This window comes from Amblyomma mixtum, chromosome 10 (genome assembly GCF_055824585.1).
Source record: "Amblyomma mixtum isolate Tamu chromosome 10, ASM5582458v1, whole genome shotgun sequence".
Taxonomy (NCBI): domain Eukaryota; kingdom Metazoa; phylum Arthropoda; class Arachnida; order Ixodida; family Ixodidae; genus Amblyomma; species Amblyomma mixtum.
Genome location: NC_143021.1, coordinates 168,331,737 through 168,357,132, shown reverse-complemented (window position 1 = coordinate 168,357,132; position 25,396 = coordinate 168,331,737). Strand labels below are relative to the sequence as shown.

Genomic DNA, 25,396 nt, shown 5'->3' with positions numbered 1-25,396 from the left:
GTAATTTTTTTTTCTCTGTCAGCAATGCAAAAACACTGAAGTGTGCTATTTTGAATAACTGACTAAAAATTTTAAGCATGTAATGTTAACTATTTTTTTTAATGTGATTCTACCGATTGTAATTACGGCCGGTTGTTAGCAGCCTGTACTGCAGCCTGGCCGATCTAGAATTCACAATAAAAATCGCGTCGTCGTTGTGAAATCGTCGGGGCAGCGTAACTTTCAGAGCAGGCAGCATTCTGTTATTTTGGGGCAGAAATCACGGGCCGTTGTGTGAACGTATCGTCGAACGAGGAGTACTCGATTTCGAAGTGACGCGTTTTTCAGTCTCTTTGGTAGAAATGGTCCGAACACGTATCGTTTCCGAAGAAGTCGCTTCAGATGAGCAGACTCGCCTTCGATCTTGCGAAGTTTTGCCGCGAATTGGTTCGCGGCCGTCGGGGTGGTCTGAACCGAGATCCGTGCCGTCCCAGCCCGAATCACAGCCGACCACGATTCTACCTTCGACGAAAATCCCGCAGCAAATGAAACGTTGACGCAAAGTATATTGTCTTGAGTACGCCGCAATTAATACGGGTAATTTCTACCGCAAGATATCTACGTGTTTCGCTACAAACACATGCCTGTACCGCCGCACGCGTTTAGACGGGAGGCATTGCCGGTAGCGCCAGTCGGAACGTTCGAACCATCCGTCTCGTCCGCCAGCAGCAAAGTGATCGTACAACACCATTCCGCCCCACGCCCGGGCGGAGGCTGAAAGCGAGCGGTCCGCTCGCTGGCGGATCCACCCAAAAAACGATAGTACAACGGCCTTAAAGGGTCCCAGAAAGGGGTGTCTGAGGTTGGCAAAAAATACTTGTATTATGTAGAGCGTAGGCCACTGAACGTTCATGCCGCATCAAGAGCGAATAGATAATCTATAATACATTTTAAAAAACTACCACTCCCGAGCCTCGCGGCGACCAGCGGCGGTGAACTTCCGCACGAATCCGTACTCATTACGTCACTTTAGTACTCTTTACGTCACCAGCGCAGGGCTATGATTGGTTCGCGGTGCCAACGTGAAATCACGCATTTAACAAACTAAAAGCTCAAGATACTTCACATTCTTACTCTTTTCTGGAACATTTCGCATTTCAGCGAGGAGAGTTATCGTTTGTATGAATGTTTACACGGTTATTGTGTGTTGGGTGTCAGAAATTAGTACTGCACTTCCGGTTTACCATGTTGTCGTCTGCTCGTACCGCTTGTGTGACTCCGCCGGCGCCGCCGGCGCCGCCGTCGAACCTAATCGAGAATCGAGGTGCGATTTGGAGTCACTGCACTACTGATTTCTGTAGTGACCTCCGTCGCATGCGCAATCAAAATGGATCGGCCGTGCTGTGTCGTTGGTGGCAAAGCCAGCGTTCGGCAAGATGTTGCCCTTCGGCACTGTCTGCCGAAAGATGGAAGCGAGCGAGCTGTCGTCGTCGTCAGGATTCAGCTCCGGATTTCTGAACGGCGTGTGCTTATAAACTTTGCCGACACGCCGCACCGATCGTCGCTTGCGAACTGCCGCCTCACTACACGCAGACACACATGGACCGGTGAGCATCGCTGCGCCGGTCTACCCAAGCTACGCCCACAACCGGTGTCGCACTTCGCCGCCGTGCAGCAGTACCTGAGTGCTGCTTGGGATGTTGTACAAATATCACAAGAAAAGACAAGATCGCCTTGTTATCAGAAAGACTGCTCGAGCAGCGAGAAAGCATGCCTGCTTATGTTGCGAGCTTTCGGCAACGGCACCGCTCGCGGGCGCTCCGGGCGACGAGCTCTGCTGCTGCCTGGCTACCGTGGTCGTCGCTAGGCCTATAGCCTCTTTCGCATCAAAGCCGCAGCGGCCGGCGCTTCGGAAGTCGCCTGAGCTATAATAAAAGGCCTGCTCTACACATCGCTTTACAGTCAAGAGTATCATCTCACAACAAAATAATAGTATGGTCACTTTCCGCGACGCCTTCAGCAGCGAAGCGAGCGGCGCCAGGCGAGCCGGACCCCTTCGTCCGGCCAGCGGCAGGTGCGAGGCGGTTGTGGCAAGAAGTTTGCTCGCAGCACAGTCGTTACCTTTACCAGCAGCTCAGTATTGTTCAGCGATCCTCAAAAATGACACATTTTTCACATTTCTTATCCCAGGGTTTATTGTTTACGCCAAGAACACACTTTAGCTCGTTTTTATGACGCCGGCAGACGGGATCCAGGCTGGCCGGCCGGCCGGCATGCTCGGCGTACCTCACGTTCGCACAAGAAAATACAAAACAGCCATGATACCAGAAAAAATGCTTCCTAGGCTCGAGCAACGACAATATGTCTGTGCAAAAGTGGATCTTTCGGCAACGACACCGCCTGCGACAACACCGCGCTGGTCCCAGGTTGCCATAGTCGTCGCTAGGCCTATCTGGTTTCTCATCGAAACCGCAGCTGACGGCGCTTTGGAAGTCGCCTGCGCTATAATAAACGGCCTACTATTCACATCGCTTTACTGCGAACTCGTCGCATAATAAAAGATATGTTCGATTTCCACGACGCTTTCAGCAACGGAGCTAGCTGACGGCAGGCGAACCGCACCAAGTAGCAGCAGCACCAAAGCGACTGTGGGATGAAATCTGCTTGTATCGCAGTCATCACTTTTACCAGCAACTCGGTATTGGCCAGCGATCGTCAGAAATGATGAATTTTTGACATGCATCTATCCCAGGGCTTGCTATGGACGAGAACAAACAATACTAGCGCGTTTTTCAGTCGCCGGCGGCCGGCATCAAGGCTGGCAGCTAGGCCGGCCCGGCGTGATTCGGCCCCGAGCGCCCTGAGCAGCGTGCTGTACAAGGTCAATCACACTTAGAGGGAACACTGCTCCGCGTGGCCACGTACCTGCGGAGTGCCATTGCATGTAGCCCGTTCATGAATCAATGCCGAGTGGCGCACGAGAAGAGGGACCTCGACGTGGTGCTTCGTGTCGTCTGCCCCTTTGCACGGGTATGCTGCCGGCTTGGTCGCAATAGTGCTCCGCGTATGCGCAGCCACGCGGAGCTGTGTTCCCGCTAAGTGTGATTGGTCCGTACGTCATCATGACGCTGCCGTTCTCCGCGCTCGTATCGGCTCCCGCTTCCCGTCGTTGCGTTTGCTGCGCGCGGCTCGTCGTTGACATCCAGCACGTTGGATGCAGGCGACGAGCTGCGATCGGTCATTGCGACGTCGTTCGCAACGGTGAGCCGCAGCGAATCGCACACACTTTTCGCACATGTGTCCCAGCCTTAAAGGGCCACGGACCACCCCAGCTCAGCAGACACTCTCTACCTCTCTTTCAGCGAGCCTCCTCTCCTTCCATTCCCTCCTCGAAATTCTTCTCTCCCGCTCCTCGTCGAGTAGGCTCGGCAAGGCAAAATCACCCCTTCCTTCTCCGACGTAAGCCGGAGGCGTGGTGTCTGTGGAGTGCGTCACGGGGCTGCGTCATGGCCCCGCCTTCAATAGAATTCTTTTCTTGGTTTTTGCTGCTGGGGCTGAAACAGCGTCGTCGCATTTTCTCCGCACACTGAACGATCGAGAGGCGCGATCGGCTCGACCACCTAGACTTGTTAGCGAGCGCACCCTTTCATACATCTGTTTGTCATTCCCAGTTAGCGAGCCACCTTTTCATTTTTTTTTTAGGCCTCCCCACCGTTTCACGAGCGGATGGGCGGAAGTCGTTTCTGTTCGAAACACACGGCGAAGTGCGGACCCGGCAACCGCCCGTTTGCTTTTCTTCATGTGTGTTTGTGTTCTGTGTGTTTGTGTCTTTTCTCCGCTCCGAAGCCCATGTCGTTCATTGGAGTCAGGGCGTACGCAAGATGCATGGAGGATAAGCGGTGTCTATGCGGAGCGCTCAAGTGGACGAGCGAGGGAAAGGCTCTGCTGCACTACTAATTAAAACCTTGTTTTGGGGGGCTCGCATAGAAGAAAAGAAACTGAGAAGGGAGCGCGCACGCAGAGCTTCTCGTGACGTGATCACGGCGGGGGGGGAGGGGGGGGGGCGAACCAACTCCCTCAGTTTTACTATTTTTTACTTTTTATGGCAAGGGTTCAAGGCTGTCGCCGCACGCTCCCTCCGCAGTTTTTTTTTTTTCCTTCATGCGGGTTTGGAGGCATGAGCCAGAACAGAAGGCGCTGCGGAAAGCCTTGTGCAGACGACGCGACGCCAAGGCTACGCCCAACCTTCTCCCGTCAGTCAGAACGATGCACCAATGGAGTGCCTTTAGCGAAACTAGCCACCCTTGACGTCAGCGGGGTGCAGAGTAGTGGGCGGGGCCCGTTTTTGAAGGAAGGAAAGAACGAACGGGCTTTGATTTGAATTTTCGCAGCTTTTCGGGGCGCGCATGGCTCTAGTATTTTGCAGAGGTTATCTTCGATGTCTCATCTATGCAGTGGGCTTGTTTTTCAAAAATGTCCGGACCCTGGTCAGTGGCCCTTTAAGGCTGAAATTCCATTTCGGCACTCATCCGAAAAAGTCGTTCCTTCAGCTCGGGGTCCATAGTTCGAGAGAAGCCGCAGCGACGGTTGCGAGGCACGGGTGAACACAGCAGACAGCTGGAAAGCGAGGGAGCGAACGAGCGCGTCAACCGGAAGTAAACAAACCGATCTCGTCGATGACGTATTTGTGGGCGGAGCATGGTCCCGGCCTGTAATCTTTATTTTTTTTTTGTGGTTCGCTCCGGTGTACGAGTTGTGAGGGAAAAGGCTGGTGGTCATTTTTAATAGCCATTATCTCTGGTTCCACGCAAGGTACATGAAAAATTTTTGCGGTAGGATGATGAATCGTTCAATGACTATCAGTATTTCGACTTCTCTTTGCCTACATGGCCACCCTTTCAGGGACCCTAGACGACATTGTGCTGCTCGGCGACGAGCGGACGCCCCGCCAAATGTAGTCGACGGCGCGAGTCAGGGAGATCTTCCCAGGGAGAGACGACAATGTACGCGCCTGCAAAATTACCTTCCCAAACAAAAGGAAGCTTCGGCGACCAGTGCAGGCCCCTTTCCCTCTAGACCTCCACGGCGAAGATGTCCCACAGACAGCACAAATGAGCTGAACCTCGTTGCGGGGGAGGATAAAGAAAAATATTGGCGGGGGCTTAGCTTTGGTTAAGCCTGGTAGATTGCGAAAGCAGGTGTTTTATACTGCATATGCAGCGCCTCTAGTGGGAAGAGCACGGCGCGCCATGCCAAGCGGCCGCCGTTACCTGCCGAGCCGAGTTGGTAGGCAATCTCTCGCTCCTGGTACGACATCACGCTGTGACGTCACTATGCATAGTATGACGTCAGGGGTCATTCTAAAGGTCAAACGTGCCAAGTGGCCGCCGCTACACTAAAGGCCGTTCTTGTGAGTAGTATTGCTTTCGCAATAATAGGAGATGGTCCCCGAGTTCCGGAGCGCGGAAGGCAGAAAGACAGAGGAGCATGCCAGCTTCCAGACAACGACGAGGTTCGCGCATCGGAGCCGCAAGACACCACTGCGCCTCAAAGTCATGAGCCCGGCCGGGCCGAAGCCTCTCATTTCAGTGTCCCCCCCCCCCCCCCGCTTTCTTTCTCCTTCTTTTTCCTTTGTGTGTGTTTTGTTTTTCTTCCTTCCAGTGCTCTGTCACTATTGCAAATAAACCTCTAGTGTGTTCGAGTGGTGCTTAGGGCCTATTCAGGCGGATTGATTTTCGCCTTTTGCCCTCTGCACCAAGGCACTATGTTGTCTGAATTTCTTGAATAAAATAATACATCAGAGCACCTAGCAGTGGTGAGGTGGAAAGTGACAGGTGCGTTTCCGATGGGGTTGATGTGGTCGCACGCTGCCAACTGAGCGACAAAAACTTTCCAGTTAGACCAGTTACAAGCTACTTCGCAGACGACTTCCTTACGCTGCTGACCATTGACAAAGAGAGGGGCTTTGCCGTGATCCCGGAGGTATTGCATCAGTTCAGTTTTTGGTGAGCACTAACTACCAAATGTGAAGAAGGCAATGCCATCTGCTAAGAAGGTTTGCACTAAACTTAAGTTTGACCACCTTTTCCGAGACATTGACACTTGCAAGAAACGTTGCCTTGGCGTGTTTTTCACTGTGAAGCGCATAAGCCTGACTGGCTTTTGAGGGTTGTAATTTCTGCGAGTAATACGGGGCAAAAGACGCTTAGCCGGCTGTTGCCTGATCAACTAATGCTACAAACCCTTAACGAACCTTTCCATTTAAAATCCTCGGAATACGTAGTTAAGTTTTTAAAAGACAATTCTAGCCCTGATTTTGCAGCGTGCTCAATTAGTGTTAAAATTGTATGCTACTGAATTCATCAGGAGAAGTCAATAGAGCGTGTGAACGAATGCATTGTCACCCAAGAATCAGTCGCTGTTCAAAATGCTGGCCCATAATGGCAAGGAAAAGTGTACTTGCAGAAACCCGGTCTGTGCAATGGCTCGTGTATCCCTCCTTTGCTTGGTTGCTCGAAACGACAGGAGCCGGTACTAATGTGCGAAAGGCATTCACACATGTTGACGACTACCTTGGTCTTTCCGACGGCCAAAACATAAATTCCTGAGAAGTGGTTGTGTAGGCGGTGGCGTACTGGTGATGCACTGGAAGTGCTTACTTTCACTGATGTAGACATATATGCAGGGCATATGAACCTAGAAGGGAGAAGGCGCCGTTTCGACAGTGGTTAAAAAGAGCCATAATTGCTTACAAATGTTCTCAAGACGAAAGCGAGCTTTCTTCACCATACAGACAGTCTTTCCGGCGTAGGTAACCCCTTGCGCCTGTTGGTTTGTGTAGCCAAGCGGATATTGCCACCAGGTGGCCCCAGGTGGCATCAGAAGACAAAGAGGTGAGAGTTGGCTCACGCGCCCTGAGGGCTGATTCTGTTAGCGCTGCTGGCGAACGGTGTCTCTTGCCATGGTTCCGTGACGATATAAAAAAGATATGACGCGTGCTACTCGGGAGACAAAAGGGCAACTTGGGAAAAGCAAAGATAGAAACGAACGACGACAAGCACAAGAGACAAGGAAATGGGCGACACAGCGCTGACTAGCAACTGAGGGTGTATTGCTGATCACACGAGTATAAATACATAGATATAGGCAGTGTGGAAAGATATACGAAGTGCAAAAAAAATCATAAAAGTGACAACAGCAAAAGAAGCACGCTACAAATCAGCAGAGGTTATCAGCCCCAGGAGTGACAGCTCTTTTTGCAGTGTTAGGGAGTGCTGATACATGCGTTTCCCTGCTTCAATATGTTGCAGGCCTCGATAATTTCTCTTGCAGTTTTTTCCCGCTTTTTGGCAATGACTGTAGTTTCAAGAGCGTGCTTCGGTTGCTGTTGTCACTTATATGGTTTTTTTAGCACTTTGTATATCTTTCCACATTGGCGACATCTATGTATTTGTACTTGTATGACCAGCAATAAACACCTCATTTGTTAGTCAGCGCTGTGTTTCCTTCTCTCCTGTGCTTGTGGTCGTTCGCGCTGTTTATTCAAGATGCTTAACCAACTATAGCCCGCCAAAACGTGTTAAAGATAGAAGGGTTGTGGCAGTGCTGTACATGAACAGTTTAGCAAAACAGGCTGGGCGTACTGTTTATAGCCCGAACAAAATGATGCCTCTCTCGAGGTGCTAAAGAAGAGTCACAAATCCGCAAAAAAGCTCCAGAGCCCCTCGGTGAAATGCGCGAAAGCCGTGGTGCCACTGACGTGTGCAAAAGAATATGTAGGCCAAGCAGGCAGATGCAGTGACAAAAGATTTTCGCAACACAAAACTAACGCTGAGCAGGAGCATGAGGTGGCACGGCAGAGGTTGCCCCTCATGTGTCTGAATTTAGCCGATGCAAACTGCTGCGAGATCAGCGCGGCAGCCGAGATAGCTAGGCTGCGTGATCTGTGTAACGAAGACGGAATGTGGTACGTTAAAAGTTGTTTAACCTTCCCGGTTGTGCGAAACTTGACCTGTCGCTTCACTAGAGTTGGCACACGTTTTTTGCCTTGGGGCAGATAGCATAAGAAGCCTGCGTTTTTGCGAATAAACAATGTCAGCGCCGCCTCTTCCCTTCGTTCTGTGGTGTTCACCTCCAAATGAATAACCAGTGTGCCCAAGCTGCTATTCTCGCAACCTGCAGCCCTCCGTTGTTTCCGTCCATTCACCTGCCCCACAACTAGGGCTCTGCGTCATCGCTTTCGCGGCGAAAAGGAGACCCCGCCGCTGGGATAGATACAGACCGTCTGCGGATCCATGATGGCGTCGTCCAGGTTCTCCCTGCGGACGAACACGTTGCCCTTGCACACCCGCCACAGCATGCGCTCGAAGGACGCGAACCGAGTGGTGGGCAGCACGCCGGCAAAGAACCTGCGCCCCAGCATTCGTGGGCGCAATATAATGGCTGGGTGGGTGCACGCTCGCAGGCGCACAATACGCAGGCTTTGAGTTCGTTATATTGTTATGTTTAGTTTATTGGCGCAAAAGCGACTAAGGCTACGATGCGCCAAACACAGGGTTAAGGGAATGGAAAGGGGCTGATTATCACATACATTTCCTGGAAAGACCCGTATAGTCTCTTGAGCTCAAAGCTGCACAAAAAACTTGACGAGGTCCAAGAGACCATTTACATGGCAGCAGCATAATGAAAGCAGTGGAAATCTCTCTATTAAACATTATTAAAGACAAGAGCATGACAATAAACGTGGTAGAATAGAACAATGGTAATTACAAATAATGTAAACAGCAATCAACTAAAACGAAGCCTTTGTAGAACAATGAAAATCGTATACGTTGCAAAAAGAAGCAGTATACATAGACCATACGTGCACAAAATGAGAATGCAATCGCTTTTTGTTTATGCCATCTGTATATCCGTATTTGTTAAGTGCTGCTGATATGTTATAGGTTAGTAACTGGTATTTTTAAGCATGAAATGCTTTTAGCCCCCGTTGTCGGCAGTTTGGTGACGTCACGCCGAGACCGAGAGCCATCATCCGGGCACTGAATTCCAGTCATCCGGGCTCTGAAACGCGAACATCCGGGCACCGTACGAGACTTAACGAGATTTAACGACTCTCTAAGCCCTCCTACGCGACCGGCATGCAAGCGCCGGTTGGTCTCCAAAGAGTCACAAAAAATAACTGCTGCCAGTGCCTTCTCAATGTTTATCAAGATATCAGTCGCTGTGCGTTTGATAATGCACGGAATTATAATTTCCGATTTCTAATAACGCGTGCAAAAAGCACATAAATGCCACGATACACTTCGTTGTCATACGTGATCTCTTAGGGGTTTCGCGCATCGAAGCAAAGCCGCGCAGGCGCACAGAGGCCCGGGGAAGAAGCGCTGCGTTCAAAGGGCAAGGCATCGCGCCGAACGGGTAGTGGCGTTCCTCCCTTCCATTACGGTGTGGTTCGCGTGTCCACCGAGATGGCAGAGAATTACTGCGCCATTTCCTTTCCTCAAAAAAAACCTTGCGCTGAACGGGTGGTGGCGTTCCTCCCTTCCTGTACGGTGCGGTTCGGGTGTCCCCCGAGATGACATTAGGCCCGTAAACATTTCATGCTTACTCTACTCTCGTTTACGGGAGAGGCAGACATTTTATACAGCGTACGGAAACGAGGAAGAGCCCAAGCATCAGTATTTCTTGTTTTCACGTTAATATTTCGGCGTTATAAAAATGCCAAAGACGATAACAGGTTCATAACCTCACTGGACGAACAATAGTTATTTAATAAACAAAATTTACATAGCTTGTCTACACTTAGTATATTAAATGATTAAAATGCGTCATTTGTATTTTTGACGTGTTCAATGTCTGCAATGCAGCGGATAATTTTTTCTGGGTGACAAAGAATTTATTTAAACTTTTTGGTAGTTGTGCCCCAAACTAGACTGCAATACCTGAGATGCGAGTTAAGCAGAGGATGATATAAGTGGAGCTTCATCAATGGTAGAAGTATACAACGACAGCGGGATATAATCCCTGTAAGAGAACAAGGGTTTTTGCGGAAGCAGTCAACTTGAGTGTCCCAGGTGCGATGTCGGGAACTGTGTACGCCTAAGATTTTATGGTGATCAACAATCTCGATATCTTGACTCGAGAATTTGATAGTGCGACTTAGCTCAAACAATTTGTTTTCAGCGAGAAATATAACTGCTTTCCTTTTACTGGCACTAACTTGGAGGCGATTCAACTTGGACCAGTTATACAGCTGGGAGAGAACATCACTGCAATCTATTGTTGAGCCAAGTGAGACGCCTCGTTTCCGCAGGCTATCCAATTCTAGCATCTGCCGCTGAGGGGTTGCGACAAAGAAGAAGGACAAATGTCTTAAAGAAATGAAAACCGCACTGTGGAAACGCCTTACCTGCATCGCACCGCCTAAATAGATCATAGGTGGCAACGACGTCCGCGCCTGCTGAAGCTGGGAAAACTTTGCAAGGTGACAAGCTCATTCAAAGACGGTGAGAAGCCTTGCCCAATCAAACATCGTCACCCACGCTTGCATGCTCATCTGGGGTAGTGTATGGTGTTCCCCTGTCTTGCGCGTCAACTTGCATCGGTCAAACCGGCATTGTATGAAGGAAGTAGTAACGGAGCGCACGCACCTCTCTGTGCATTCTCGTGACTGTGAAGTGGAGAACCTTGTAAACCTTTCTCTGAAGCGTGCAGTATACTACTAGGTATGCACAGGAGCCAGGATGTGAGGGAAGTCATAGAAGCAGATTTGATTAAGAAAAAACGGGTGCATCAAATGTGTGTGCACACCGTCACTCGCACAGAATGTCCACCATTTCTAAGTGCAGACACCGGATGTCGGCACTTTCGGCTCGATGACGCACCGAAGGCGTATCGTGCATTTGCCTCCACAGTTGGAAGTGAGCGCTTGCGTTCTCCTTTCTAGTCCGCGTTCGTGCGTGGTCTGCAGTACCCATTGTGCGCTTTTGAGTGGGCGGAAGCCAGTCCGGCCCATGTGAATGCACGCGGATGGTGCAAAATGGAGCATTGTATTCAATGAAAGCCTCTTGAATCAGGATTTTTGCCAGGGCCAGTTGGTTCACTGCTATCAGCAGTTTAACCCAGCGCGAAGGAACGAGGATGCGAAAGAGAACACGCAACTCAAAAGAACTGCTGTTAGCTCATTGAGCTTATCTGATTTGCACAATAGATCGTTGTGAGTATAAAATGATTTTTAACTATTATTGCGAAAGCTATACTAGTTGCACTTTCAGCCCGTCGCGGAGCGAGGCCAGGATCTACCATATTAGCATATTGGATTGGGTTGGATTGGATTGGAATGGATTTTATTGTATAACCGATGCATCACCACAAGTCTAACCACAGGCACCACCACAAGCTACACTACCAGTTGAGCCATGGCGTAGGTACGGATATTGCTTTCGCAAATACCGGGATTAACCAAGCTAAGCCACAGCCAATTTTTTATGTCTGTGGAGTTTCTACGACAGATTAGTTAGCTGCATTCCATTTGAAAGTCTGGGTGGAATTGTAGTCGTTGCATATTGAGACGCTGCAAACATTTTATTCAATTGGTATCGAATTCCCAGGTACTCATGAAGCGGTCAACTGAAACTCAACGCCCATGCAATGGCCCTCACTGTGGCGCTCTCTCCCGGGTGTTGTTGATCGGTGGCGTGATCGTTAAGGCGGTGTGAATTTCGGTCCAGTGACGACGGCGCCTGCCCCTGGCGCTCGTATCCGAGCTCCCAAGGCAGCATTGCATTACTGAACCCATTGGCTGCCGTCCAGCTTCAAGGCGGTTCCAAGGCTCAATTAGCCGCAGTTTGAACACCCGGGGCATGCGTCCTTACCCCATCTGCACGTGGCGTCCCTCTTCTCCGGACGCCTCGAGCTGCGGCGGCAGGGCCTCGTCTTCCATCTCGTGCTCGCGCTAAAGGGCGAGAACAAGCAAAACTGTCATCACACTCGGGGCCATTGTTTTGCGCTCTGCGGTTGTTATTTTGTAGCAGAAAAAAATACCGTTTCATTGAATATTCAGACACAATTGTAATGGGCTTGTCTCAAACTGATGAAAAAGCTATTGTTGTTGGAGACATCAGTATTAATTTACAAGTGTCTAGCAATGCTCAGAGTGACTTTTTATCGATGATGATTTGTCATGGAAATAATATTGTTTGTCCCACGCGAATAACTGACACTTCTGAAACTATCATTGATATTTTCTTTCTAAATTACGAGAGGCAACACCGCCTCCGGTCCACTTGTGTCTGGAATCATTGACCATCTGCTTTTGTTCTGTACACTAGCACGTCATGTCACAAGAGAGCTGACTGCACAAGGGTATACAGCCATTAACGGGAAGATTAATCAAAGCACGTTATCCACGTTTACAACCCTTACTCTTCAGACAGTTTGGTCTAGCGTGTTTTGCGAAAGTGACGCATGGAAAAACATTTCTACCTTTTATGGTAAAATTAGGGAACTATATGATGAACCTTTTCCAATATGCTATTGGAAGAAATCGAAAAAAGCACCAAAGCCATGGATGAACGCGGATATTTACCACAAAATAAGACAAAGAAACAAGCTGTTGGAGGATTACCTTACGACAAAAGACCAAGCAAAACTCAAGGAATTTAAAAAATTCCGCAAAAAAGTTAATGCTCAGATCAAGAAAGCTAAACATGCTCATCAGAGCAGTAAATCCGAAAATATTCACCAGCCGCACAAGTTCTGGAAGGTTTTTAATGAACTTTCAAATGCTCAAAGGATGGACACTGTTTCCTCTGACCTAACCTCAGGTAGCGAAGCAACGTCAAAGCTGGAGCTCTGTGAAAAGTTTAATGAGCATATTCTCCCCGGTGGTAATAGGCAAACAAATGCTGAGTTGTTACCGGACCAAACAAAATTCATAAAACAGACATGCCGTACATTCAATATTTTTAGCACCTTCTGATGAGAATCAAATTAAGGAGATTATTAAATTTTTAAAAAGCTCAAGTGCAGCTGGCTATGATGATATTAAAGTCTTGCCAATAAAAGTCGTAGCTGATGTTCTTGCAGCACCGTTGTCACATACTTGTAACAACTGTGTTCTGAATGACGGCTGTTTCGCAGAACTAAAAGCTGCACGACTGACGGTAATACATAAAGAAGGAGGAAAGGAAGGCCTAAACAACTGTAGGCCAATATCTATATTAAGTGATTTTCGAAAGTTGCCGAACGTTTGATCTACGAACGTTTGATCTGCCGAACGTTCAGGCTTTTCACATTTCTAGACAGCTTAAAGATTATCACCCCGAATCAGTTCGCCTTTCAAAAGAACAAATCTACAGAATTAGCACTAACAGCCATAAAGGAATGAATAGTTGAAAATATTGAGAAGAAGCTGTACACAGTTGGAATCGTTCTTGATATTAGAAAGGTCTTTGACTCCGTAAATCATGATATATTGTAAAGAAGATCAGTTGTTATGGCATAAGAGGCATTGCACTAACCCTTTGAAAGATTACCCTTCAAATCGAAAACAGCATGTGAATATAGGAGATTGCTCGTCTTGTCATGGCATTGTATCCATGGGAGTCAATATCAAGGTTCAAATATCAGGCCCACTTTTATTCTTAGGTTACAAAATTGATATATGCAATTATACCTATTACAGAGGAGGTAATACTATATGCTGATGATACTAACGTCTTTTTTAGTGGATCTGACATGATGCACAAAAATGAAACTGCGAATTATTGGTTACAAGAACTTTCTTAGTAGTTCTTCTGCAATAAGTTAGAACTAAATACTCACAAAACCAAATATGTTGTTTTTCGGCCAAGAAACATATTTGTAGTTTGCAACTTCCGTTTGCATTATCACAACGAATCCATACAATCAACATCAGATATAAACATCGCTTAAAAACTAGTAACAATGCATTTTTGTCGTTATGTAGTTTAAAAAGCTTTCCTGATCGGGGGTACGTATTTAGGAAAAAGGGAACATGTCCCGTGCCATTCACCAGGCTAACACACGGGCTAGATAGCGTCGAAAATCGCCTTCCGAGATTATCGAACGCATTATTAATAAAGGAAATCGACCTGCAAACAGCCACTAAAAGTAATATCGAACTTCATTTCATCAACCAGTTTCATGGCGTTTAACAGTGCCAGCCATCTTCATAACCAAAACCAGAGCTTTCGTAATACGTCATTTCATCTCAGAGTACTGCTGTGTCCATTTTTCTTTACAATTTCTTTTCCTCTTATATTCAGGCGAGCTTGTTTATTACCATTGTCATTTTTCAGGTCTTTGATAATGTTGTCACGCAAGTGTTTGTTGCATTTTGTTGTATTTTTTATATTGTAACAAGGTTGCATTTGCAGCATTATTCACCTCCTGCGCGAAAATCGCATGCGCTGTAAATTGTTCACTTTTGCACATTCCAGTGCATTTCATGCATAGCTGCTGCACAAACTGCCATGTATAGGGGGTGAGTACCTAGCCAAGCTTGCCTCAGAGCAGTGTGGAAACTTCGAAACCAAATTCCTGAGAAATTTAGATTAACCTTTTATTATGGCTTGATACAGTCTCATTTAAATAGTGGCTTTTTAATCCGGGGAACAACAGCTTATAATAACATAAAATCTTTAACAACTCTTCAAAAAGAGCCATTAGAGCAATAGAAGGTTTAAATCCTAGGACAACAACCAGAGACTTCTTCGAAAGGCACACCGTGTTGTATATGCATCAGTTATAATAATAATAATAATAGTTTATTTTTTCCTCTTTTACAAAGGAAAGGAGCAGCCGCGAAAAAGCTGCTTCAGAGAGCAGCTTGACGGGTCGACTGCCCCCTTACTGACGGCATTTGGCAGCGCAGGATAAATCAACCGATTGAATTTTTACATCAAGAAATCAAAATTGAATGAAATTTGAGTTGAAAAGCACAAAAAAAATCAAAGTACGTCATGTACAAAGCACTAAATGAGGACATGGACAAAATGTTCACAAAAACATTTGACGGAATTGTTTCATGGAAACAACTGTAAAATCTTTCCGACTATTGCGTGAGTGCTGATTGAGTAAAACAGGAAGCCTGTAACGAAGCATCTGCTTGCCATAGTTTGTGCGACAGCCAGTGATATGCCAACGTTCTGGATTTCGGATGTTATGTGTATTGATGTTTTGTTGAAGCACCGCTAATAATGTTAGCGTGTCGTCCTTCTTGGTGATGCATAGTCTATAAAGTAGGGAAAGTCTGTAGTTATACAAAGATGTCATTTTAACAATTTTTAGTTGTTCAAATAATGGCCCTGTGTGTGCGGCGAAAGGAGCTTTAGAAATTAGTCTGATTGCTCTTTTTTGTAGCAGTAATAACTTGGTGATATTTTCTCCAGTTGTGGTTGCCCACACTAGTCAGCAATAGTTTAAAATAGAGGAAAAGAGTTCATTGTATAGGAGAATATTAATCGAGAGAGGAAATACTGAAAAATGTCGACGTAAGGAACCTATAGTGCGTGAGAGCTTTGTGGCTAAGTATTCTACATGGGCATCCCATGACATATTGTCTGAAAAATAGACGCCTAATGTTTTGACAGATTTGCTAACTTCTATTTGACTGTCGTTGAGTATGAGTGGGGATAACTCGAATAATCTGTATTTGGGGTGGAAGAATACGGCTTTTGTTTTATTTACATTAAGTTTTAAACTGTTCTTAGATGCCCATTGATCAATTTTGCCTAAGGTCGTGTTAGCACGGCTCGATAGATCAATACCTGAATGACCAGAGAAAAACAGACTGGTATCGTCGGCGTAAATAATGTATTTTGCAGATGGATCTATGCTGGCAATATCATTAATGTAAAGAATAAAAAGAAGGGGGCCTAAAAGACTTCCTTGTGGAACTCCTGAGATGACGGGCAGCACTGCAGAGGAAAAACCATTTATTTCGACATACAGTGTTCTACTGGATAAGTAAGCAGATATAAGGGAGTAGGATGTACCACGTATACCATAGCGCTCTAGTTTATTGAGTGACGTTTTGTGATTAATGCTGTCGAAAGCTTTCGAGAAACCTAAAAAGACGCCTAGTACTAGTTTTTCTTAAAAATTCTCTAAAATATACTCTTTTTGCGCGAGAGGGGCAAGCTCAGTTGATGTGTTTTTCCTGAATCCGAACTGAGCGGGGTTTAAAATATTGTGACGGTCGATGAAAGATGTAAGACGCGTGAGAATTAATTTTTCGGAACCTTTTGAGAAGGTAGGCAAGATAGAGATTGGGCGATAGTTAGCAAGGTCGTTTTTATCGCCTTTTTTAAACAATACTATCACCTTCGCAGACTGCATGATTCGTGGAAATACCCCTTCTGAGATGCATGTATTAAAATTATGTGTCAAACAGCTTGATATACCATGAATAACAAATTTAACTGGCTTTATCTGAATGCCTGTACGATCTACAGATTTGCTGTTATTAAGGCTGTTGAAAGCCGCAACCACCTCGTCGTCTGAAACGGGATTTAAAAAAAACAGTACAGTTATTGCGAGAATAATTGAGCGGCAAGTCTTCGTAAGGTGAGGAGGGTTGAGCTATGGAAATGAAAAAGTCATTAAATGCGTTCGCCAGTTCGGGTCCCTCACAATCTACTCCGTGAAGAGTAATTTTGGTGAACGGTTCTGGCGTACGCCCTATGATTGAGCTTAATTTCTTCCAGGTCGCCTCGCAACTATTTCTCGACGAGAGAAACAGGTTCTCATAATACAGTTTTTTCGCGGCTCGAAGCTCCTTTGTCACCTTATTCCTGAATAATTTGAAGGTTTTCAATCCGTCAGGACATTTGGTTTTCAAAAAATTGCTGTACAGTTTGCCCCGTTTTTTTATCCGTTTAAGCAACTGATAACTGACCCACGGTTTACGAGCCTGCCGGGGGGGGATTGTGTACTTTGTGAGGAAAGCAGGTAGAATATATTTCCTGAAATATCGTAACCATGGCGTAGGTACGGCGGGAAAGGCGGGAGCCGGACGTTAATTCGATTTAATTAGGGAAATCGGCCACGCAGGGCAATAAGTCGCAGTTTCTAAGAATGCTAGGAACGTGTAGATCGAGTTCCCGCGGCAAAAAGACGAGCTGAGATTCCTCTTCAGTGCACCTTTAAGAGAGAGACTTAGTTAAATATTTATTTGAGCAATGTTCCGCTGTTTGACATGTTTTGATAAATTTACGTGTTAATAATAGTGACCTCTGTCCGATAACACTTTTCAATTTGTAATAATAATAATACCTTTATTTTCTATCACAACGATGAGCGAGGCAGAGAGAAAAAAAAATTCGCTGTGGCTTAGCTTGGTTAAGCCCGGTAATTGCGAAAGCAATATCCGTACCTACGCCATGGTTCAGCTGGTAGTGTAGCTGGTGGTGGTGCTTGTGGTTTCACTTGTGGCGATGCATCTGTTATACAATCCAATCCAATGCAATCCAATGTAATCTAATCTAATCTATTCTAATCCAATCCAATCCAGTCCAGTACAATCCAGTTCAGTCAGGCCACCGTTCATGTGCACCGCCGTTGCACACGGACGGCGCGAGATCGCGAAGCAATGTTAAGCCGCTGGTGGTTGGCACAGCTACTGCTTTCTAGCGACGTGAGTCGAGCCTAATCTCTTCAGCGTAACGCCACAATCGCGCTCCTAGCGGAGAGCGCAGGAGTTAGGCGCCGGTGGTGGCACCGCCGCGCCTTGCGATGGCGCGAGTCGGTCGCCCTTCTCTTTGGCGTGACGTCACAACACCTGTTGCGCTCCTAGCGGAGAGCGCAGGAGTTAGGCGCCGGTGGTGGCACCACCACGGCCTGCGGCGGCGCGAGTCGGTCGCCCTTCTCTTCCGCGTGACGTCACAACACCTGTTACGCTCCTAGCAGAGAGCGCAGCAGTTAGGCTCCGGTGGTGGCACAGCCGCGGCTTGCGACGGCGCGAGTCGGTCGCCCTTCTCTTCGGCGTGATTTCACACATGACGTCACACACAGGCCAACTAAAGGTCAATGGTATCACCGCCGCGCCACGGCAAAGGCTGAAAGTGCAAGTAGTAAAGCTTTCGCTTTAAAAATAAATAAACACAAAATATGAAAAATACAAAAAGTAAGTAAAAACTAAGAGTGGCCAGGAAACCACCGGCGCCGAACTCCTTCGCTCTCCGCTAGGAGCGCGATTGTGGCGTTACGCTGAAGAGATTAGGCTCGACTCACGTCGCTAGAGAGCAGTAGCTGTGCCAACCACCAGCGGCTTAACATTGCTTCGCGATCTCGCGCCGTCCGTGTGCGACGGCGGTGCACATGAACGGCGGCCTGACTGGACTGGATTGTACTGGACTGGATTGGAATGGATTACAACAGATTAGATTACATTAGATTGGATTGGATTGCATTGGATTGTATAACAGATGCATCGCCACAAGTCTAACCACAAGCACCACCACCAGCTACACTACCAGCTGAACCATGGCGTAGGTATATTGCTTTCGCAATTACCGGGCTTAACCAAGCTAAGCCACAGCGACCTTTTTTTGCTCCTTTTCTTAATTTTTTGTTTTTCTTTTTATTTTCGCAGCTTATTTTTATTTCGTTTTTATTTTTGTTCATTTCTTATTTTTATTTTTTATTTTCGTTTTATTTACTTTACTCCTTTTATTTTATTTATGAAGCCCATGCATTCACTAGATGCGCCTTTATTGATGCTGGAACCTTGAGCCTTTTAAGCAGTGACGCCGAAAGGCGGACGAATCTTCCGACGCGTCTGTCGACACAGCTGCCGACGCGTCTGCCGACGCGTCTGTCGACACGGCTGCCGACGCGTCTGTCGACACTCCTGCCGACGCGTCTGTCGACACTTCTTCCGACGCGTCTGTCTACACGGCTGCCGACACGTCTGTCGACACTCCTGCTGACGCGTCTGTCGACACGGCTGCCGACGCGTCTGTCGACACTCCTGCCGAAGCGTCTGTCGACACTCCTGCCGAAGCGTCTGTCGACAAGGCTGCCGACGCGTCTGCTAACGACAGTATGAGGCATTAAAAGCTTTCGCCTTAATACATGATCCCTTTTCGTACGTGACCAGTGTGTGTTGTTTTACATGGGTAATTATGTCTGCTTTGTTGATTGGTTCTATTACTGTTTTGTTTAAAGTATTATGCTTTTTTGTAATGCTCCTTTATTAATTCTGCATGTAATGTTCTTTTAGTGCTTTATTTGTAGAAAACCACCGAAAAGGACGCATTCACAAGGAGGAGAAGTACACAACAAACTGCGCCCACCAAACTGTCGTCGCTTTGTTCACGTATCTCAAAAACTAGCACAAAAAAGAAATGTAATGTTAAACACCAGAGCATGTTCAACAAATGCACAACAGATGTTGTTTACTCGCTCCCACTGTCCTGTGGCAAGGCCTACATAGGTCAAACGGGTCAATGCGTCAACGACCGTATGAGGCAGCACCGCACTTCGCTGCAGCCAGGCAGCACAGCAAATCTTCCAAGACATTGCAACCATTGCAAAGACTGCACCCCTCTGTTCCACAATGTCAAAATCATCGGACGCGGCAAAGCACAGATAGAACGAGAAATCTTAGAAGCTTTTAAAATCAGGCAGTTAGGAACTGAATGCGTCAGCGATAGCTCTGTTAGGTTCACGGCAAAAGAGTACACTTTCATGAATGGGACAAAGGTTGCCACATGCAATCTTCGCTCGCTTAATCAGTTTTTGTGTTTGCTGTTTTGATAGCGTTTGTGGTGCTCTCGCGCATGTTCGCCCTGTTCTGATGTTGGCGATCCACCAAGTAAAGAATTTTCAGTTGTGTTTCCAGCGTTGTCCTGTGTACTTCTCCTCCTTGTGAATGCGTCCTTTTCGCTGGTTTTCTACGTACCATGCACCAACTGGCCCAACAAGCTACCCTTCTTTATTTGTAGTTGCTGCATTTGAATTCCCTAGTTTTGAACTCTGTGCTTTTTGTTCCGAAAATTTCACTGTTTCCGAACAAAGTAAGGTCTTAGAGACCTACTCAGGTACACAACAGGGTGAGCTCACGGGCTAGTTGGTTATTCATAATAATTTTTTCAACAGCGCATGCTACACAAGGACACAAGACGAGGAAACAGCGCTCGTGTGTGTGTTTTCCTCGTCTTGTGTCCTTGTGTAGCATGCGCTGTTGAAAAAATTATTTAAAAAATTATTCAGGTACACAATACCTTGTTTTCTCTGATCCTTAAATGGCTCTCTGTGCACAGAAAACTAAGAATAAATAAAATTGAAATGAAAAAAAAATGAAACTGAAATGAAAGAAGAATTCCTTGCAGACATGTAGTGGAAGCATGAATGCAGTTGTTGACTTGGCAGGATAGCTTGCGCTCTGCGAACATGATCCAGACGGGAGCCTTTTTACGACGCTAAAAAAATGTTTTTTTCTGCGCTACGGGGGAGTGCGTGTGTAGCTTAATCCCAAACTCTTTCCTGTTCTATGAGCAGTCCAGTGCCCAACATGCCGGCACCATTCGACGTATTTATGAAAAGTTTCCCTGTCGCCCTCCCCCAGGTGCACATAAATGAGCAAGTAAACCAGGCTCCGCAGACACGCTCACCTCTTCGAAAAAGGCATCCATGCTGCGCAGTAGGTGCTTCAGTTCGGTCAGCTCCGCAAAGTTCCTCTGCAGCGCCTGGTTGTTCTTGTTGATCTCGCTCAGGTCGCTCTCCAGGCGGTCCACGTTCGCCTGCGGAAGGTTTCATCGCGGGGCCGCTGTTGTTGGTGCGGCACAAAGGTTTAAAAAACGTTCCAAGCCGTGGTAACGCTTCGAAGGCACGCATAACCAGCGAAACTGCGTCCAGTGTCTCCCCGGCCCAGTGCCAGCTGCCGCCACCAGAACATGCCTTATTGCCACCTGACCACCTTCTGCGCCTGTCCGGAATGCACTCCCGGTGACCGTCTTGCCTACGAATTACGCGCCCCGTCCACACCCATTTCTTCTTCGGTCTTTAACCAGGACATTGTCACGACAAGACGAAGGTGGAAGTGGCGCGGGACCTTAGAGTTGCTTACTATTACCTAGAGGGAAAGCTGGCGGCGCTGCACTTCAGCCACCATGGACGCCCAAAGCATCATGGGACGGTGAGCTACTTGGTGCGGAACAGTCGTACTTTTTCGGAACACGGAGTGGCACTACTAAGATGCTTCATTCCTAAAACGCCGTTCGTCTGTGCGCCGAAGACTTTGGCGCGAACACAGTGAGCAAAAGCCATAGTAGCACAAATGCAACAGCACACGACGCCAATAAAAGGTTTAATTTTTCCGAAATGTCACTCAAGAACCTCTTAAAGTGTTTAAGCAACAACATTTTTTTGAAGATACATTTATTTTTAAAAGTGCGCCTGTTAAGCACTAAATATTAGTTTCTGTGATATGCAGTGCCTGGCCAATAGGAGAGCAAGCCATCTCTTATTTTGGGCAAACTTTGTATTTGCATGCTTTTCTGCTTGTTTGTTGCAATTTATAGACAGGATATTAAATGTTAGGGCACTCTTGATTATCGAACAGCGTTTATTTTTTCACTTATTTTTTGGCCAAAAGTTCTGCAGTGGGTAGCCCCATGAGCACCCACGGTGGCTGATGAAGCGGCCTCCCACAGACGCGGGGCGCCAGCTTTCCCTCTAGTAAGAAAGCGCGGGACGGCGGACATGAAAATCACTGCTCTGCCATCGTTCATCCCTTCCGCTCGCTGCTACGTAACATTCGGCGGTAGCCATCCTCGTGGTCATTGTGGATCCTGCGCCTTCCTCCTTCCGTCGGCTGCGGGTTCGTGGTCCCGGCTGAGCGGTTACTGCCTGCCCTAAGTGCAGGTATTCACTGACAACCAACCAATGCGCTTCACTGCCTGCCGTGTCCTTACGAGCCTACTGAACATGACTAGATTTCATCATATTAATTTTTAGAACCACCCTTTTTTTGCTTGTCCAGGTCCTAGATCATGCTTTGCCATCCGTACTATCACTTAAATTGATAGACCGTGCCATTGCAAATCTCAGATTGATACGGTATTCTGTGTCATCTTTTATCCCCAGCACTTCACGGTCAAGTTCTTTTAACATCTCCGGTAAGCACGCGATGATTAGTACCGGACAGATCTTGTCGCCTTTCGTGACACCTGACTGGCATTTTATTACTTTCTCTAAGGCGGCTGTGCAGCTACTATCAGTATTTTCCTATATAGCTCCCCTCCATACTCCTCTTCTATCGCACCGGTTCTGTAATGCCTGCATGACTGCTGAGGTTTAGCCTGAGTCAAAAGCATTCTCGTAATCTATGAAGGCTATATATGTGGGTTGATTATATGTTGCGCATTTCCTTATCGCCAGATTTGTGGCGTGATTGTTTTTGTGAAGGCGAAAGCCTTTAATGCCTCACACTGTCGTGACCAGTGTCCCCGAATGGGTGCATGCCTTATATGGGCATATGCCAATTAATAGCCAATCGATACTTAATCAGGTGCAATCGAAAGACATCGGAACATGATAAAAGGGTATTTCTTGATTATATCATTGTAGTTAATGACTAACTGGTAATTTGTAGTAAAGAAGTGGCATGTAGGACTGTGCACCGCGCCTGTACCTTAAGTAACACTAATTAATCAGTGTACTAGTTAAGGTCACGCTAACTATCGCTAACCATACATTAACTATTATCACGAAATGTACAGGTCATGCTTAACTATCAATAACCATCATTAATAGTTCGACGTTTCAAGACGTTTCATACACATTGTGTCTAACATTCCAGAGAGTTCAATCACTTCCCAGGTGAGTGACAGGACATGATGGATGGCATTAGAACAATGCTAAAGGCCAGTTAGCCTAATTAACCTTTCTAGTCCGACCACATAAACAAATAAAACCCAGTAGGAAATTGGTCGAGTTGGGGAATCAAACCAGGGTCTCCGGAGTGCGAGACGAGCACGATAACCACTCCGCCATGCCAGCTCGATGGTTTAGTATGAACAAAGGCGCATCTCATCATCATCATTATCATCATTTATTTACCCTTAAGGGCCCTTGGCTTAGGGCATTACATAAGGGGGGGGAAAGGCCGTTTCATAAACAGTGGTCAGTAAAATCAACAAGAAATACAAAGTACAGGATACATGGTCAACATTAACATTATCAAAATATTAACATGAGAAAGACACAGCAGCTCAAGAACAACTTGAGATAAGAAAAAAAAACAAAAAGAACACATGCACACACTCAAAAACACGACAAAATAACTCAGCCCTTGAAATGTGATGATAATAACTGTCTGAATTTAACGGGTTCTGTTTCATTAACTATGAAATCGGGTAAGTCATTCCACAGTGTAATGGAGCTAGGTAAAAAAGATTTATTAAATGAGTTTGTGGAGCCGTGTATGCGCTGCAGACTTAAAGAGTTAAAAAGTCGTCGTGAGGTGCGAAGCGGCGGGTGCAATACAGAGTTTCTTAGCTGTGGGAAGGTGTAGAACAATTTGTGAAACAAGCAGAGCTGTGAAATTTTACGCCGGAGTGCCAGGGGTTGCAGATCAAGGGATGCCTTGATAAGAGTTACACTCTGTTGTCTGCCGTACTGCGATGTGATAAAACGGGCCGCGCGATTTTGGATGGCTTCAAGCTGATCGATTAGATACTTTTGATGGGGATTCCAGATCGCCGAGGCATATCCGAGTTTGGAACGGATGAATGTTACGTAGGCGAGTTGTCGGACAGAATGGGGTGAAAAAGCAAGGGATCGTCTGATAAACCCAAGCGTTTTGGAAGCGTCTGTACAAATTTTTGCAATGTGCTCAGACCAGGTTAGTTTGTTGTTTATGATGATTCCAAGATACCTGTATGATTCTGTTTCGGAGAGTGGTGTGGAACTTAATGAATACTGATAGCTGAGGTTATTTCGCTTTCTCGATACATGCATGAACTTGCATTTCGAAATGTTCAGTTGCATGAGCCATGATGTACACCAGGTTTCTATGAGGTTTAAGTCGCGTTGAAGCAGAGTCTGATCATCGGGAGTAGATATGCGGCGGTAGAGGACACAATCGTCTGCGAAGAGACGGATACGAGATGATACGGCATTGGGAAGATCATTTATAAATATGAGAAAAAGGAGTGGTCCTAGCACCGATCCCTGAGGGACACCAGAGAGGACTGTGGTATTTGACGATCTATGGTTGCCTATTACTGTATATTGTGAGCGGTCGCGGAGAAAGCAGTCGATCCATGACAGGATTAAAGGGTCGATGTGGAGGCAGGAGAGTTTTGTCATTAAACGCCGGTGTGGAACGCGATCGAAGGCTTTGGAGAAATCCAGGTAAATGACGTCGGTTTGAAAAGAAGAATCTAAGTTTAAGTGAAGGTCTGTAGTGAGTTCGAAGAGCTGGGACTCGCAAGAATGGCCTGACCTAAAACCGTGCTGTTTTTCATAAAAGAAAGCGTTATTGTCGAGGTGTGATGCGATCTGCGAATATAATATGTGCTCCAGTAGCTTGCATGGAATGGATGTTAATGAAATTGGGCGGTAATTAGAAGGGCCGGATCGGTTGCCTGCCTTAAATACTGGAGTTACTTTACTAGTTTTCCACTCATTTGGTATTTCACCATTTGAAACCGACTGCTGAAAAATAATTTGCAAAATACGGCTAGAAATTCTCACAGTTCCCTTTAATATTTTTGCAGTTATGTTGTCTGGCCCAGGGGCGCTTGACACTTTAAGGTTGTCGATGAGTTTAGTGATGCCCTCATGGGTTATAAAAGCTGGTGGCATTTGGGAAAAACTAGTGGCAGGTATTGAGGGAATATGGAGAGCAGGTTCATGCGTGAATACGGAGGAAAAATATGAATTCATGACATCTGCGCGCTCATTCTCAGGGACATGTAAGCCGTCTTGATTAATCAACGAAATGTTTTGAGTACGGTTTTTGCAAGGAGTGACCAGAGTCCAGAATTTTTTCGGGTTGACGCGCATTATGTTTCCAAAGCTAGCTAATACGGCGTCTTTGTTAACTCCCATCTTCCTCCCTTCTCTTACGGCGAGGTTCAGGAGTCCACCGAGATATGCGAGAGAGAGATAGATTTCCTTTCCCCAAAAAGCAATTTACCGTCGAGCACGCCGTAGAGCCGAACGGGCGATGGCGTTCTGTGGACTCCCTGGCAGCGTTGCAAGACGCTGTCGCGTTCCACACTCAGAGGTGAAGCTGAACATCTTAACCACACACCAGTGGCACAAGTAGCAACACTGCGCTTAATGCTTTCGCCTCAGCGCACTTTAGGCCAACGAAGTGCCCCCCTGAATTTTTTTGACGAGTGGACTACTACAGTCAGCCTTGCCCTTCGGTGGACTG

General features: G+C 46.7%; 1 protein-coding gene across 6 annotated transcripts in view; it reads right to left on the bottom strand.

Annotated features, from left to right (window-relative positions):
* LOC149327683 (V-type proton ATPase 116 kDa subunit a 1-like) overlaps positions 1 to 25,396 on the bottom strand; it is a 633,463-nt gene that overhangs the window by 377,283 nt on the left and 230,784 nt on the right. For all 6 annotated transcript variants that reach the window (XM_089562560.1, XM_089562563.1, XM_089562561.1 and 3 more), the window contains exons 4-6: positions 20,622 to 20,750; positions 11,856 to 11,935; positions 8,261 to 8,387 (exon numbers count right to left, since the gene is read on the bottom strand). In XM_089562560.1, coding sequence (XP_089418686.1) covers positions 8,261 to 8,387; positions 11,856 to 11,935; positions 20,622 to 20,750 — 336 coding nt within the window. The remainder of the gene's footprint in view (positions 1 to 8,260; positions 8,388 to 11,855; positions 11,936 to 20,621; positions 20,751 to 25,396) is intronic.